The 19,004-nt window shown below is 37.0% G+C and overlaps 1 protein-coding gene across 7 annotated transcripts in view; it reads left to right on the top strand.

Annotated features, from left to right (window-relative positions):
* The window catches only part of pcbp4 (poly(rC) binding protein 4), a 95,319-nt gene that overhangs the window by 35,129 nt on the left and 41,186 nt on the right, over positions 1-19,004 (top strand). For all 7 annotated transcript variants that reach the window (XM_083534519.1, XM_083534523.1, XM_083534521.1 and 4 more), the window contains exons 2-4: positions 8,934-9,123; positions 12,363-12,386; positions 16,386-16,418. In XM_083534519.1, the coding sequence (XP_083390645.1) occupies positions 9,016-9,123; positions 12,363-12,386; positions 16,386-16,418 (165 nt within the window). In that variant the 5' untranslated portion in view covers positions 8,934-9,015. The remainder of the gene's footprint in view (positions 1-8,933; positions 9,124-12,362; positions 12,387-16,385; positions 16,419-19,004) is intronic.

Genomic DNA, 19,004 nt, shown 5'->3' with positions numbered 1-19,004 from the left:
TTTGTAACCTCCAACTTAACTTTGAAGAAGTTACACTAGATATTGGATGTGGATGTGAAGATACTAATCCATGGCCCACTTGGGCATTAGTAAAATCATGTACTGATGAAGAGGAGGCCTGGAGGTCCAGACAGCATTCAGATTCATCCCAAATGTGGTCAAAGCTTTATAGCAGGCCAAAGCAAGAGCTTCCACTCCAACCCATCTAAACCATATATTCATGAAGCTGTGCATTGGGACATTTTTATGCAGGAACAGGTTCGGGTCTCCTAGTACAAGTGGAGGGAAAAAATGAATGCTTCTTCAGAAAAAAAACGTACCTGTCTTCCAGCAGTAAATTAATTGTGTCCTTTCCATGCTGTCCTAAGAGCATGCGAACCTTTGTTTGTCTGCTTGAATGGAGGAATTGATTGATGAAAACTGAGGAAAGATTTCCCAACGTTCAGAACACTGAACTGAATATGTAATTAGTCGTACTTTGTATTTACGCTGCCCTCAAATACATATCTATTAGATAATCAGGAACGTGTTGCTTAAATTGCTCTTGTACTTATTTGGTTTATTCCAACTGAATGTGGCCATTTAAAAATGCATGCAAACAGCTGGGCACATCAGGCCCGACACATCTCATCACTACTGCTCACATCTTATTACATTTTATATTATCCAAGGAGTACAGCAGTGCTCATAAATCAACTCTTATTGTAATTAAACAGTTTACTCTAACAATACTGACAATATCTTTGAAAAAAAATCTCGTCATATAATTGATCACAATATTATTATAGTCCTTATTGGATTGGATTCAGTGCCTTCATGGCATTTTACCAGTTTAGATCAACTACTAAGCACAGAATGTTGTATTGCTATATGTCCCTCCTTCCACCACTTGTTTTTCTTGTGTGAGTCACTTCAGGCTCCTCTTATAAATCTCTACTGGACATGAGGTCCTCGGGTGGCAAGGTCATCGCTGTCATTTAACTGTCACTACCATTCTATAGCTTTTTTTTTTTCTTCTGCCATGTTTCCTTGGAGTCTGTGCACTCAGTAAAGAAGAGAATAAATATTGCCACAGCTATCCAAAGCACCAGCTATTTCGCAAGTCACCTCACGGTTCTGTTTTCCAGAATGACCGAGGCCGTCTGCAATCCGAAACCTCAAGTGTCATCATTATAATTCTCTTCAAAATATCTGACGATGTAATGAGTGTCTTTCCAGGACACGTAGTGATAACCCGTGTATGGTGGACCTGACCTTTAAGGTGTTATGCAACGTATTATCAATGGGGAAGAGATATGAGTCCTGCTTGAGTAATTTGTTGCAAGGATTTTTTGGGTCATCTTAGGCTTTTGTACATACAATATATATATATATATATATATATATATATATATATATATATATATATATATATATATATATATATATATATATATATATACAGTACAGACCAAAAGTTTGGACACACCTGCTCATTCAAAGAGTTTTCTTTATTTTCATGACTATGAAAATTGTAGAGTCACACTGAAGGCATCAAAACTATGAATTAACACATGTGGAATTATATACATAACAAAAAAGTGAACTGAAAATATGTCATATTGTAGGTTCTTCAAAGTAGGCATCAAGAGAATGCCAAGAGTGTGTAAAGCAGTAATCTAAGCAAAAGGTGGCTATTTTGAAGAACCTACAATATGACATATTTTCAGTTGTTTCACACTTTTTTGTATATAATTCCACATGTGTTAATTCATAGTTTTGATGCCTTCAGTGTGAATCTACAATTTTCATAGTCATGAAAATAAAGAAAACTCTTTGAATGAGATGTGTCCAAACTTTTGGTCTGTACTGTATATAAAATATATATATTGTTTTCCAGACGAAAACAACAAATACACTTTCGAAAAACCGTATGAATAATAAAAAAAAAGCCTAATTTTCAGTTTTCCAGGAACAAAATGTGTGGAAAAAACAATTAATGTTTTCAGAAATATCTGTGAACATTGTGAACCTTGGTTGTTCAGCATCCAAAATAGGAATACAGTTTTGTTGCATGCGCTATGGGGGGTTGTTGATAGATCGGTGCACTTGTCACGAAAGAGTATTTTACGAGAGGAAACAGTCTGAACGCTTCCTGTGTGTCACAGTAGGATCAAACAGTTCAACACACACATCTACACACACTGAGTTTTCACAGTCTTCAGAAGAGAGACCTCAGTTTTACCCCTACAATTACAGTCAAACTAATTACAGTGATCACACGCACACATGCGGAGGGAGGGTGGGTGTTGGGAGGAACAAAGCTCTTTCTTTCCTTTTCTGTTTGCTTTCTCGAAGCCTGACGAAAAGGCAAAGCTGCATTGCTTGCTACATGCTGGTGGGTGGGTGTGGGTAAATCGTCACTATTACATCACCACTGGGCAGATGCGATCTGCATAACCACTGCCTGTTATACCATAAAAAAGACAATGCTTAACAAGATTGTTAAAAATGTATCCTGCTACATTCAAGCTACTGAATGAACAGCTGTGATTTTATCTCATTTATTCAACGGTAATCGTTCAGTGCTGGCAGATTTAAGAGGACAGGGTTATGAAAGGAAACTGGAGACCCCAAAGAACACTCATTAATCCAAATTCAGATACACAATATGGACAAAAGTATTCTGACCCCCTTATTTCTCCGACCAGTTGGAGGCACACGATTGTATAGGATGTCTTTGGATGTGGTAGCATTAAATGTTCCCTTTCACTTGAACTAGGAGAACCAATCCTACATGTGTTGGATTGGAAGATCTTAAGTAGCCTACTGTAAAACACCTGTGGGATGAATTTGAAACACTGACTAAACCACAGGCTTCCTCACCTAACATTAGTACCTGGTTTTACTTACACCCTTATGGCTGAATCAGTACCAATATCTACAAGCATACTTCAAAATCTTGAATATTTTCCCAGAAAAGTGGAGGTTATTTTACCAGCAAATTGGGACTAAATGTGGAACTGGATGTTCAAAAAAACAAATTTATATGGTGAGGTGTCCACAAACACAAAATCAGACATTGGATTATATCAATATCGTAATAATTACTATAAGTCTATAATTGTAACCGGATACACGAGTATATCATTTAAAACTCCCATTTGATGTCTTTTATATTTAATATAATTGAGCCAGTCAAGTAAACCCTTTTTTTAAGGAACATTATTGAATAAAAGTAATTTTTTCTTGTGCTTTTTCACAAGCCCTTTGGAACAGCAGAAACTAACCAAACTCACCTCAGCTGCTGAGATGAAAACAGTTTATTTTTCAATTAGATGTTTCTAATACCCTCAGTAATATTAAATGTTGAGTTCAACTGTAAAATGTTTAATTGGTTTATAAATTAGTTATTGACCACTTAAACCCAAAGTAGTGAAGCACTAGCAAAACAAAAGCTTGCTTATTTTTTGCTATTTATGCAAAGCCCCCCTGGAAATTTTTTTTTTTAATTTAAATACCACTTGGGCAAATTATCTCATTATTGAGATGCAATAAAAGGTTATAGTTTTAGTCTGACTTGGGAAGTGTCTAAAGTACAATATTTATATAATTACTATGATATTTTAGGGCTGGTAAATCAGAGTTGTAAAGTTGTGGTGAATATACATGGCACATCTTGCTATTTAAAGTGTTTCTGATTGTATAATACTGCTAAAGAGCTTTTTTTATGTGTATTGCGTTTGCTTAGCAAGAGATAGCATGACCGGTTAGCATGATCTCAGGTGTGTAGTTCTAAAAAGAACCACAGCTAGATTTTTTCTATTAAAGACAAAGAGAAAAACCTTTCTACGATATATTCTGAGTGAGATGCTAGCTAACTGTTTACTGATGCTAGTTAAAAGGTGAGCTATGGTGCGTAAACTATCATCTGAAGATCTAGATGCAGCAACAGTGACGTGGTTCTGATGAAACGTTTCATAACTATAAGAAACATGTAAATGTAACTTTTAAATGCCTGATATAATGCAGAATTGTATTCAGTATGGCAAATCAATTCATCTTTATGTTAGCTATCTCATTGTCTTTTTGCCAGCTCTTTTCATAGATTGGTCACTGGAAACATCTTGGCTGTTATAAGTTGTTTATTGTTGGTAAAAATGGCGATTACTGATTAGTTAATTTATATCAGGGTTGTAAGAAATTGGTAATTAAGAATAATGGTGATCACTGATTGGTTATTGGAAACAATAGTTGATCTGTCATTGAGATCAATGGTGATTAATGATTGGTTGGAACAAATTGTTGGCCGTTTGAAGTGCTAGACAATCACTCAACATCATCTTTGAAATCTTTTTTTCTGAACCCAGTGACAAAAATTACAATCGACACTGGATAAAAAATGCTTTGTCTTCCAGAAATTGATACTAAAACCACAACACTCTCTGCAAGGTTTAGTTTCCAAGTTATGTGAACCATCACAGGTGTAATTGTGCTATGCAAACCTCACATATTCCTGGCATCAAAGGATTGGATCAAAAGAGGCGTTCCGATATTGAGTGAATTATCTCTTCTGTAATTACCACTTTCCTAAAGCATGTATTTAAGACAGAAAGCATGGCAGTAAGGCCACAACAGTGAGGTACTGTATCCCTCGCATTGTCACAGCAAGCACAGACAGCCTCGAGGCTGAAACTTAACTACCGAAGCCTGAACATTAGCCGGAATGATGACCATCCTAATGTTCCACCCCATAGAGAGTCTATGAATTTATCACGAATGAGGGTCAGCACTCTGAAATAGTAACCAGGGTGTGCATGGAGCTTGTGTATGCTCGGCATGATACCCGAGTGAGGATTTTAACCCTGTCCAGCTCTGCATCTGAAAGCGATTCAATTATTCATTTCCGCTATGATAAAGCACAGTGGCTCTTAATAGAAATTCCACTGTGCGTGCTGAAGGACGCCTGCGACAGATTCTTCTCGTCGGCATCACCAAGTCACCCGAATTAATCCTGGCAACCCCTCCCTCGACTGGAGAAGAATCGGCTCGGCATACATCGCTGTCTCATCGCATCAAGGCTTTCTTAACCCAGTGTCCTTTCCTTTTGTTTGTGAGAAATATGAAAGCATATAAAATACTTTGGCCAACTAAACACCGTTTGCCCTGTCCCTCCTGTCCTGTTTAGAAGTAGTGATCTCTTGTAACAGCAGCAGTGTAGGTGGAATGCACTTTTGTAGGGGGTTAATCTTGCCACATTACGCCGAGTGGCCTTGAGTGGCCAAGCATGTTATGTGAGCTGTGCTTTGTAGAGTTTCACAGGGAACGGAGAGGCTGAACAAATAATACACATGCTTTAATTGTGAAGAACCATGAACCCGTGTCCTAGTTTCAAAAAAGCCTTTTGAACAGTGGCATATTTGGTGAACAGGGCTGACAGCTTTCTTTGAAAAGACATTACATTTCAGTGAAGTAGTCATTACTTGGTGTTTGAATACATGCCAAAAGGAAGTAGCATATCAAGACAGGAAGATTTTTTTTTTTCTTGTTTTATTACTGATTAAATTTAGTTTAGATAATTAGTTTACACAACCTACAACATCCAAGTACCATTGTATTATCTGCTACTCGTCTTTATGTAGGAATTATTGCATTTAAATGTCACCTTATCCTACATCCTCCTTTGTTTGCTATATGCACTCTCTAATGCCATACCAGGGCCAATAATTGGGCGATTTTGTGTCAGTTTGAGCTTCGAGCCACAAACCATAACAATAGCGTTTATCAGAAAATTCTAAAAAAAAAAAATCTGAAAAAGACTACTTGATTCGTTTATTTCATGTATTAATTCGTTAATTCTTTTCTGTATCTAGTTTATTGTCCTAAATTTTGCCTCTTCTCCTGGGTCACTTCAGGTTCTTCAGTGCTTCTAAACAAAGAAACAGCCCAGGAACTTCAATTAGTGACTGAAAGACAACCAGCCTGTTCTCTCTCTGGACAGAAGTGTCTCGGTATAATCGCTGTGCACCGTGTGTTATATTCGATATACGATCGTCCCCCTCCAACCGGCTGTTTAATTGGTCCTTGAGAAAAAAAGATAGTAGAAATAAGGGCTATACCCTAATGACTGAACATGTCTCTGTGTTCAGACACAACTGGTCGAGTGACAGATAATTAACACCCCTTACAAGCGAATTCAGACAAGCCGGCCTCATTAACGATGGAGCTCGTGAGAGGCGCAGTCATCTTTTCATTTCGGGTTCTGTCATGCTTGTGCCCCGCTTTCTTTCTGTAGCCTTACCTCTCCCTTGTATGGAAAAATGGCAACCTCTGCACACATACCCACTTAACAATTGGGGTGGACACGGAGCCTGCAATTAACAAAAGCTCGAGCTGTAATGATGTCTCTGAGGACAGAAAATATGAAGTAATCATCATCATTCGTACATCATATGCACCCCAAAGTGCATTGTATCTTAAACTTTAATAAAACTAATTATTTTCACAGTATCGGTTCTTTAAAATGTGGCTGGAAAAAAACTCGTTCAATAAGAGGACCGGTAGCCAATAATACATGGAAATAAAATGGATTGCTGAACTTGCCCTAAACTAAATTTTTGAGGTTCTGTTGACTGCAAGGTTATGAGTTCAAATCCCAAAGAAGCTGGAGAACATCAATTCAGTCTAAAGTCTTCAAACTAAAGAAGAACAATGTCAATATCAGATTAATAATCAATCCAAATCCAGATGTTCTTTGGTCTCTAACTTTGGAATGCTTTGTAGCTCAGCTACACTATATGGACAAAATGTTGTTGACAAATGACCATTCTGGGAAGATGTTCCACTAGATTTTGGAGATGCTTGTGAAGATTTGTGCTCATTTAGCCACAAGGCATTAGTAAAGTCATGTAGTAACGTAGGCTGAGAAGGTCTGGGGTGCACTCAGCGTTCCAGTTCATTCCAATTAAGGTCAGATATCTGTATCAGTGCACCAGGCTTTATCATGCTTTAACAGGTCTGGGTCAAATAAAGAGAAAATTTAGGGTTACCGCATCCAGAGACATCCTCAACAACGGTATGGATCCAACCTTGTGATAACAGGTGGAAACACATATAGCTGGAAAAGTCAGGTGTCCCAATACTTTTGTCACCTATGAGATGTCTGTTTTTTCTGCAGTGGCTTAAAGTGGATTTATCTAACCAAAGTAAATCTGACAATTAAAAATAAACACAAAAAATTATTAGAAATGCCACACGGACACACGGTGGATGTAAAATGTGAAACGTCTGCCAGAGTGTCTCTCTATTTTTCGCTTGCTTCATGCCCTTTTCTTCCAATATTCTACCCAGACGGCACGCCAGAGCCAAGAGCTTACACAATTCTCCCTCTAAGCTTCCGACTTGGCGATTAAACCGTAAATGATGACCGCGTTTCAGGATCCATTTCAGCATAAAATGAAATAAAATATTTGAGGGTTTAAGTTGGTAGAATTGGACCACACAGGTAAAGTGGGTTGAAAGCAAAGGTCTTATTTTTTTGATAGTTGTTTCTCCCACTTCCACCCACCCATTATGTTCTGTTCTTCAACCTCGAAATCAGACTCATTCGGTTCTCATTTTAATGCTTATTTCTTTTGCAAATGAGATATTTGACTGCTCCAACAGCTGCTCAGAAACGCCCAAGCTCACAGACAAACCTTACAAAAGACATCCGGCCATGCAAGATGATGCCTTTGCTTAGAAACTCTCAGCTTTTTTAAAAAAAAAAATTTGTTAAATAAATAAATAAAAGGAAGATTTGTTATGCAAATGGAAACAGATGATTGACAGATTGACACTGAAAAGTTTGGCATTATCCTCTAAGCTCAGATTTGACCCAGATGTTAGGATGATGTGCAGTTTAGCAGCATATCATGCAGCTTGTTTACTAATTTAAAAGATACCACAGAGTAGGTTTTTTTTTTTTTTTTTTTTTTTTTTTTAATCACCTGGTTTTCCTCACCACCCCCATACTACAGATGTGAAGGAGATTAATTATTTATTATATATTTTATTTAATACTTCCATGTTTTAAACATGTTTATTCCACCTATTTAGGTAAACTAGGTTTTGGTAGGTTTTAGTAGCAATAAAAAATGTTTTTCCCTCGTTTGCTATGATTTAATTAAAATCTTTGTGTGAATGTGAATTAAATTAAAGAAATCGAATGAAATATCTAATCAACCCACTCCCCCGCCCCCATTTTAAAGTGTATTATAGCTTTGAAATAATAGATTACATGCTTACCTATGTTTTTTTCTCTGGTTTTTAGTATTTAAATAATTGTGTAGCTTTTTTGTTACATAAAACTAAATTCAAGTTGTATAATAAATATTATTGAATAAGAAAAATAAGATTCCTCACAGATTCGACTAATTTCTGTTATAAAAATAAATGCTATTTAGTTGAACAAATAATAGATAGATTTAGATCAACAGTATGTATTACAAATAATTGTTCTTTTTTCAATGGTTAATTTTATTTTATAGATATTACTTTATATAAAAAATATTAAGATTTCTACAGTTTTTTTTTAAACTGTTCTTCCACAAAGTGTTAATATTTACATTTATACTGTTAACATTCAATTTTTCAGATTATTAAATACAATTTTATAAATTTTTTCTTGCTTTTTATTATTACATTCATTTTGAGATCTATTTAATTTATTTTTTATTATTTTATTTATTGTATTTTTTGTTTCTTTTTAGTGTTCAATCATTCATTTTTTATTAGTTTCATTGTTCAACCACTCCTTGATTGCAAACTCCTATATTGTGAGACATTGTTTATGGATGACATCATCTTATTGTAATGTAATTGTATTTTTAGTCTCCAGATATAAGGAATGTGAACACTCATTTAAAAAAGGGAACGATCTAATGCGTTTTTTGTTGGGATTTTTTGTTTCACAGATTTTCAACCGAAAAGAAAAGGAAAAAAAAAAAGGCAGAGTTCATCACCTTGAACAGCTCCATTTTCTCTAGAGCTTCTTTCATGCGACTCCCTGTGCCGAACTCCGCAGCCAGAATGAACTGTGAGCAGGACTTCGGAGATGGGGGCATGAACGTCACTCTCACCCTCAGGTTGTTGATGCACGGCAAGGTAAAACACACACACATGCACACACACATGCACACAAAAGTAATTACACCCCTCACATTTCAGCAACTATTTTAGTAGACCTTCTCAAGGGACAATACTAAAGAAATGAAACTTGGATATATTTTACAGTGGCCAATGTGCAACTTGTATAGCAGTACAGATTTACTGTCCTCTAAAAGTAACTCAACATACAGCCGTTATTGTTTAAATGGCTGGCAACAAAAGTAAGTACACCCTAATTGATAACAGCTGTATGTGGTTTTACCATGCAAAGCCACAAAACCTATTCATCATGTTTTTGGCTGCTTGACAGGACCATACAAATTTGGGTATCTCATACTGACCACTGGATGTTCAACATGGCACCTCATAGCAAAGACTCTCTGAGGATTTAAGAATTAGAATTGTTGGCCTTGGCTATAAGAAGATTGGTATCACCCTGAAACTCAGATACAGTACAGTGGTCAGGGTCATACAGAGGTTTTTAAAGCGGGGTTCCACTCGGAACAGGACTCGCAAGGGTCGATCAAAGAAGTTGAGTCCTTGTGCTGTGCGACCAGAAGCTGTTTAAAAAAGACAGACGCATGAGTGCTGCAGCATTGCTTTAGAGGTTGCAGAAGCCAAAGGTCCGCTTGTCAGTGCTCAGGCTATATGTCTATGAGTGGAAGAGGATCCCAGCAACAACCTGTGCAGCCCTATGGCAGTTTTACATAACAATGATGCTCACTCAAAATATTCACATTTTGGACACATTTTTGGAATGTTCACTTTAGGTGTACTCACTTTAGTTTTTTGACAATAATGGCTGTATGTTCAGTTATTTTTCGAGGATAGTAAATCATAGTATTTCCATAGTATTGTCCCAGAACATATACTAAAATGGTTGCTGAAATGTGAGGGGTGTACTCACTTTTGTGAGATACTGTACATGTAAGAAAACATTTGCCCACCCTCTCAGCTCTTCTTAAAATAGCTATCTCCAGCAGTAGCAGCATGTTACTTGTTATACAGACAATCTGATGATATTCAACTAAAAAAAACATCATGGTGCTATGACGCCTTTGGGATACTCGCCCCATGATGCTTAACTCTAATGGGTTTTAAATGATTTCTTAACACGGGCTAACATTAAAGATATGCAAATCCGATTATGATAATCATGACCCCTCCCCTTTCTGCTAGTTTTCATTCATACTTATCCGTATTATCCATTACTTTTTGTTGGTGAAGTATTCATTTAGAGGTGTTCGTAGCAGCTCATTATTGGCCTGCTTACACAATGTCATTAAAAGCAGCACAGTGCCGTAGTGTTTTGCCTGTTGGCTTCCCATGCCATGCTTTTTTTTCATTTTTTTTTTCTCATTTGCATTAAATGAATAATGAACAAGTCATGAACTGGGGTGAGATATCAACGGGAAAGAGAGGCATTACTTGAGCGTATGTTTGGTGGCCTGGGCAACCATTTTACCTGGTGACATTGTGACATTTATTGTTGACACATAAACAAAGGATGGAACATTATTTGGATATAGTTATTGCGATGAATATATCTATTTGTAATTAGAGTACAACCTGAAACACACACACACACGAGATTGGGAAATTCACGTATCCCAGTACTTGTCTATATGTTGTTGTAGAACCAAAGCACACCAATTTAATTTTACTACTGTTTTACTCTATTTTACTTAGTATAACATTTTTACTTTTTTTATTCACCTTGTTATTTAAGCCGATTTTAAAAGGTCATCTGAAGATCAAGCTTGGTGCAAGAGATCAGCGGTTATGGTTGATTTATGGAAGCGGATTTTTATTAACCTCAGCTAGTTTCACCTATTCAGCACCAAAATCCAGTAAAAGCTAGGAGATTGACAGGTGACCTTAAAATCAAATAAAATGGCAGGAGCCGGTGAGAGCATATAAATGCTATGCTAATTCCAGATATATGAAATTAATGCATGATAAACAGGGTGCTTTTTGGTAGGTTAGCTAACATACAGAAACCACTCAGTAACAAGGTAAAGTCTAGACCCTCCACAATCAGTTTGAACAATTCATCAGATTATTCTATTGTCTGCCGTAGACACCCGAACCAGAAGAAGAGTCAAAAATGTTAAATAAATACCAGGCGTAACTTTGGTGCATGGCCCCAAATAAGTATAAAAACGATGTAACTCACGCTCTATATACTTCCACGTCTTTTGCCGAGTTATGTCCGACAGCGTTTTCTTCTAGAAACCAATTTTTTGGAAGAATGCTGTCCATGCCAGCTGCAGATTTCCAGAGATTTGCAGAATCAGTGCCAATGCGTGTTTGATTAGCAGCTCCGGGCTCTAAGCTACTTGTTAATTACTCTCTATACAGCAGGTGTACTAATTTTTTTGCCCACATGGCTTCTAGAAATTAAGTGATTTTTCATAAATACATAACAGACCAGTGGTACTGGTTTTGTGGGGTGTTTTTATACCTGATGGCACCGCTTTATAGAACCTGGTGTGGGCCAGATTAGGTTTTATTGCATCAGAAATAAATACGATTATAAAGATTTTATTTTAGCAATACCGAGAAAAAGAAATGACAGGAAATGCCCTTATTGGTAAATTATCCATTTAGGATGGTGTAAAGCAGATATGTATGCGAAATTTATTTTTTCTTCTTATACCACAACAATGATCCTGGTCCTTTTTTGACTATTGCTAGTCACATTTCATGTTGTTGAACATCTGCAAGACTAAAGTTAATGTCATCAAAAGGTTTGTGCAGAATCTCTCAAAAGTGAAAAGTATAAAGTGATTTATTTGCTTCAAGGTCATGCTCCCGACCTTTCAATATCAGGAGAAATCCTCAATGAGAACATGAAGCAGTCATATGTAATTGCTTCTTGCTTTATTTTAATCACGGATTTCGCCGCCACAGACTATTGGAGGATCACGGGACACCAGACAGCTGCTCTGGTAATTGAAACCGATAATGGAATTTTCCCACTTAAAGAAATCATTTACTAAAGGTTCATTTCCCTTCTTATTTCACGTTTCAAGCCTCCTTTCTATAGCTCGTATGTTATGATGTGCCGTTCCCTACGGCTTTCAAATTGAGCAGTCCGATAGTGGATCGGGAAAGGTTTGTTAGATTTGGGACGCCGCTCACAGGCGGCTTTCTTGTTCAATCCTGGTCTGGGGGAAAAGTGCTTAGATCAATGCACTGACATTTGCCTTGTGTCTGTTTTTTTTTTTTTGCAGGAGGTTGGGAGCATCATAGGCAAGGTGAGTACCTCTGTTTTTCTTGCTGTTTGATGCTTTACTGGTCATTTGCATGCTATTTAATGGGAAAATTCACCTTGAATTAAATGCATATGAATATTGAGTTGACTTTTTCTCACTTATTAACAGTTTCTTTGAATATCCGCAATGCCTTTCATTGACCTGCTCATAGCGGTGCCAGTAAAACATTAAGACTCGCTTAAACTCTGCCTAAAAACTCAGCGCTTTTAACCCTTACCCAACTATAAAACAAGCAACAATCAAACAGACCAATCCTATCAACTATGCCATTCCATTTTTTTTGTTAATTTCCCCCTATTTATACATGTTATTCTTCCCCTTAAATAATTGCCATTTGCTATTTGATTGGCAAAGGTGAAAGAAAAACCTGTTTCAAGGTATCAACTTGTCTCGGTAAATGTATATAGAGGCATTATGCAGAAAAATAACACTTGGAAAGACTTCTAGTGACTGTCCGTAGCTAAATCTGATAGCTTGCTTTCCTAATCTTTTAGTGAAGCTACTCTCAGAAACAACAAATATGCGAGCGCTAACCGATAGTAAGATTTCATGAGACATTTTGCTGCATTTTTAACTAGCTTGAGAACCTGTCGAAATTGTTTTGATTGGTTAGGGTGAAGAATATCTCAAAGACTACAGCAGTTCAGTCCAGACGTCATGTTTCAGACATCAAAATAAGAAATCAGTTCACACCCCAGAAGCCATTTTATGGCGATAGTAATGTCTTTTGTAAAGAAGTTTTCCAAGGTGATAATCTGTTATCGGAATAGTGTTACCTAGAGACCCCAGAGGTAATAAGATTGGCAAGTAAACCATAATCACAATAAAGCTCTATTAAGTTTTTTTTTTCATGCATTGTAGAAAGCCATGATGGGAATTGGTTACAGTTCGAAACCTTGTATTGCTTAATATCGCTGACACTGTTTATCCCTGAAGGCAGCATGAACGTAGATTTCATAAGCGCAAAAGATCATCATCATTAGCGTGCAGTGTGTAACTTGCGTGTGGGCGTGCGCCAGTGAGACTGGAGCCACTAGCTAGCATCAAGTCCTTCAGCGTCCTTTCCAAACACAAAAGTCACATGGAATCTTGCAATGTTATAATTTCTCCTGGTAGCTTTTTTTTTTGAAAATCCCACACCATACAGACTCTTGCTTGAGAACTAGCGTGCTAACAAACCTCTGAGGTTTTGCTAGCATGTTGCTTTTCCATCACTACACCCCTAATGAAGCATATGCTAGCACAGTAACCTGGAGCATGATAGAGATTTGATGACCATAAACCAGCAAGTGTTCCAGTAAACATAATTTTGTTTGAGACATGAGGAGATTGTTCTCTCTTTTAAAAGTCACTGTAACATTACATATTACATTAGCGTGAACAGATAATCAGTAATTGTAGCTAGCTAATAAATAAATGAATACATATAGCATTAAACAAGGTCCCCTGGTGGTCTAGTGGTTAAGATGCAGCGCTCCCACCGCTGCGACCCGGGTTCGATTCCCGGTCAGGGAACCATCCCCAGCCACTCTTAGTGCCGGTCCCAAGCCCGGATAAAATTGGGGAGGGTTGCGTTAGGAAGGGCATCCAGCGTAAAACATGTGCCAAATCAAAACGTGCGGAGGATCCGCTGTGGCGACCCCTAACGGGAGAAGCCGAAAAGAATATAGCATTAAACAATAAAAACCCTCTGTATTGCATGTTCCGGTTTACCAGAAAATTAGTTCAGCTAAAAATGCAGGCTAGCATCATTTAATAATGTACAGTGTGCTAGTGAGTTAAGTGCATTGGTATGGATTGGAGGAAATAAATAGGTATATGGCTACGTGGCATAAGAGTAGATTGTTTCCCCTTTAGAAAAAGCTTAGAGATGTTAAATTCTCTCCTTACATTACAACAAGAGGTTATAAGTTTGGCTAGTGTCTTTATTCTCCTTTTGTTTAGCCATGAGGGGATTTAATGTCTTGTGTTAGCTTAACAGAATGGCATAAATTGCACCAACTGTCATAGCTACAGTACTTAAAATAAGATGTTAAATCTCTGAAGAACATTATTATAATATATATTTATATATATGTATCAATCCAATAAGCCACAATCATATTTCTGACCTTTACTAATTGCTAGTTTGCGACATATTTGTATTTGCTAACTCTGTGCTCCAAAGCTGGGAGTTTCAAGTCAGATAGTAAATTTAGAACGAAATGCAATGATTATCATTAAAGGAACCTTGTGAACAAGACAACATATTGGTGCCCGAGGTGCGTTTCAGATTTAGTGATGGAAATTGCTAGAAAGGAATCAAGTTGATTAAGTTAATAAGAGCTAAATGACACCGCAATCGTGCAGCCTCCCATTCGGGATTTAGCTCATTAGGCTCGTCAGCTTGTAAACATTTATGAGTAAGGTTTGGCAGGAAGAATTAGCAAAGCATAAGGAGCGTAAATTAAAGGAGTGTTTAATATGATGTTTCACATTAGGCTCCTTGTTTCCTTATGGAAGGCTTCCATGTCTATTAAACCCAGCCTTCCGTTTAGATTGGTTGTAAACAAAAAATGCCATTTTCTTGAACCAGTAAAAAAGACAATGAGAAAACAATAAGCTCATTAAATACAGGTATCATTGTTCGCTTGTGTAACTTCACCACCCAAGCACTCGAGACAGTCTGTTTATGTGACCCTTCATGTGAATCTACTTTTATTTATTTATTTACGCTCTTTCCTGACTTAAAAACTGAACCCCAAATACCTCTTAAAAATATTGGCACCCTTCATGAAATTCATGAAATGGGAAAGAAATGTTAGCAAATGTACAGATTGTTCAAATAATTGCAGACAGTATTTTTTTTTATTTAGTTTTATATCGAATATTGTTGAACCCAGTATGTGTGAAGGTGTGTAGGAAGTAGAACCAGGAAGACAGGCAGAGTTTGCCAGTGCTTTGGGCTTGCTATGTTTTTCCCCACTATCTCTTTTTAACATTTAAAGAAAAAATAAATAATAAAACACTGACAAAGTTTCTGTGGCGTTTGTCTCGCTTATGTTCATCAACACCTTTTAAAACTCATGCACTGGGGTGTGTGGATTGGCATATATGTTGTATGAACGCTGTCAGCTCTGTCCCTCTGGTTTTTGGCATTATTTTTTTTATTTTATTTTTAAGGCAAAAAGAGGACACGTAAATTGAGCCACTGATCTAAATCCTCACGGGTCAGAATTATCATGAACCCTGTCTGTTCAACTGGCCATGCCTTCACTGCCACAATTATATAGTCACAATGATAATGATGTAGTCCTCATAGAAACTATAGTTCATGCAAACAAAATAGCCAACAAAACAAACTTGATATCACAAAGATTTTCCTTACACAGAACCCTTACTGAATGTTACAAAGCACCAACACTGGAGACTCTTTTCATAAATGCTGCAGAAAGCACAATTATTTGTTTCGCTATAATCGAATGAACAATGTTCAATAAACACAATTTTCACAGCGTCCACGATACACAGTCCATAATTAGAGACGAATTAGCATATTAGCTAATTAGCTAAATTATTATATTAAAAAATGCCTTCTGAACCAGATCATGGTTACCATTCATCTGTGGACAGAAACGTTCATCGGAGTTCCATTTTCTTTTCAGGATTTCTTCATTTATTGAAATCTCAAGTCAAGTCTAGAAGCTTTTATTGTCATTTCAACTATCTATACCGGACACAATCCTCGGTGAAATTAGACGGTTCTTCAGAACAACACAGAGCTACATCACACAACATAGAGCTAAAAAACATATATGTGACATTGTAAACCGCTGTATTCCCTGATTAGCTCTAAAAAATATTAACTACAATACTGAATCCCCCCCCCCCAATCCTTTTTCTGCATGGGTTTGTTTAATTAATGGATATTACATTAGTGTATTGATCATTAGGTCAATAAAATGTACTACATGTGAATCATCTGTTCTTTGTTTATGGCAGAAAGGAGAAACGGTGAAAAGGATACGAGAGGAGGTAAGACATCCAGAAGAGTTTGTGTGTGTTTTTGTGTGTATTGTGCTTTATTCAAACCAGAGAGGAAATAGGACATGTTTGAAGCTTGTCTGGCACACAGCCACATTAAAAGTTCAGTGCGCTGGTCTCAGGCACTGACGGAGAAAAGACTGAGAAAAGGCAGAACACAGAACAAAGTATGTTCCACATTGACACTAACATGACAACATAAGAAGAGAGCGAGCGAGACAGAGAGAGGAAGCATTAATACTGTATGTAAATGAAGCTCGCCATCTCAAGGACTACTGTCTCTGCCTTTCCCCTCTCACACACACACACACACACACACACACACACACACACACACACACACACACACACACACACACACACACACACACACACATTCATGAACTCTTGTTTAATGGGGAGATTCAAGGCTCAAGGATCTCACAAAGGAGAAAAACCTCAGGTGTATATGAGTGTGTGTGTGTGTGTGTGTGTGTGTGTGTGTGTGTGTGTGTGTGTGTGTGTGTGTGTGTGTGTGTGTGTGTGTTTGCTTTTACTGCCGTGGCACATGAAAAATGCTTTTTCATTCTTCCAATAAAGCCACTGATGTGAAGCTGGAACTCCTCAGAAGATGCTTCCGTCTTTTTTGCTCTCTTACACGCATGCACACACACACACACACACACACACACACACACACACACATGCACACACACAGAGAGTAAGCAAATGTATTTAACAGACATGCTCTCGCTGCCACAATGAAATGAAGACTAATGATTTGGCTTCATAATACATAAGACGTAAAACAGGCACTGTACTTCCACTCGTTCTCTCTCTCTCTCTCTCTCTCTCTCTCTCTCTCTCTCTCTCTCTCTCTCTCTCTCTCTCTCTCTCTCTCTCCTCTAATTAGCAACTGAGCATTGTTTTGACAATTTGCAGGCATGTCCAGGGCACAATTTGTCTGGTAACAAAAAAAAACCCTGATAAGTCATCATGTAAAATCAACACTTTCCTCCTCCCAAATTAATATTATGTGACAAGAAGAATGGACAAAGCAAATTCATTAGCCAGTCCTCCAGGCAAGTAAAAGCTCTAGTGTGCTGCCCGGTTTGTACTTGTTCTTGCCTGTAAGTCCAATTATCCAGCTAAAACAGTGTCAAATAGCATAATTTATCAATAAGATATGAAGGGATAATTATGTGAATTTATACAAATTATAAGAAATAAAGGGGAAATTTGGCAAGGCCGAGGAGGGATGACTTTATCTAGCCCAAGTCTTTATTCTGTCCTGAACATCTCTCCTGATGGATTGTATTTGCTCTCGATGAAAAGACATCACGGGTTTTGACAGCGTTTTTGTTGGTTGAAAAAAAAAGTTAGACCAGTGTCTCTAGGCGGTACAAGTTCTAGACTATGTGCTCAGTGTCAGGTTCAGAAAAAGTGTCAAGAGAAATACATAATACCCCCCCATGTGAGCTGGTTATTTATAAAAAGACTTGTAGAATGAAAGGTTTGCTTTTATTAAAGGCAATAGGGCTTCGCATTGGTGGACAGTTACAAAGTAAATGTAATTCGTTACTGTAATTAATTAGCTTTTTCACGTATTTCACGTATTTATACGCTTTTTCGCGTATCTGGCAGACTTTTACTTTTCAAAGTCAAATATCGTACTTTTTACTCAACTACATTTTGCAAAATCACTCGTTCCTCTTTATTTATGAGTGTATAAAAACTGGACAATCGTCAAACAGGGTAAAGCCACTTGTTTTGAGTGCCGCTTGGTGGTATCTACTTAGAACGAACATACAAGCATAACATTTAAAGAGTAATAAATGATGGAAAAAAAACTCCTGACTAACTCGCCACAACACCCTTGGTCTTATTTGCACAAATTTTTTGAAGTAGTTGAAAAGATAATTTCAACAGCTAACAATTAGTGTTTGAGTCCTTAATATCATTCTATTAATAGATTGGTGTGCTAAGTGTAACAGAGTATTTTCACATAAATGGAGTTGATTAGGTAAAGAGTCTTGTGACAAAAATCTAATAGGAACATTATAGCCATAGGAAATCATAGTATTTTGGATACTTGTAGAACATTTAAATGCAAATACATTTGTACTTTTACTCAGGTGAAAGTTTAAAGGAAGCACTTTTATTGGAATTATATTTACCTAGGGTACCTCGACTTTTATTCAAGTCATGGTTTGTGTACTTCGTCCACCTCTGGGGCTTCGACTCTTTCTTCATCTGGCTGTGGAGAGACTGAAGTGTAAAAAAGGTGGTAACATCAACAGCCTAATGTTTAACCTGTGTTTAAGTGCATGTGTGGTCCCAGAGTGGGATAGATAAATAAATAAATTAATAAATAAATAAATAAACAAATAAATAAATAAATAAATAAATAAATAAAATAAGCATAACAATGGAATGAAGGGGAGTGGAAGTGCTGAGAGAACAGGAAAGTTAGTTTCTGTTCTAAGAGAAATGTGAAGTAGATAGATAGATAGATAGATAGATAGATAGATAGATAGATAGATAGATAGATAGATAGATAGATAGATAGATAGATAGATAGATAGATAGATAGATAGA

The sequence above is a fragment of the Silurus aristotelis genome, assembly GCF_946808225.1.
Source record: "Silurus aristotelis genome assembly, chromosome: 28".
Taxonomy (NCBI): domain Eukaryota; kingdom Metazoa; phylum Chordata; class Actinopteri; order Siluriformes; family Siluridae; genus Silurus; species Silurus aristotelis.
The sequence above is the reverse complement of the archived record's forward strand: the minus strand, read 5'-3'. Positions and strand labels throughout refer to the sequence as shown.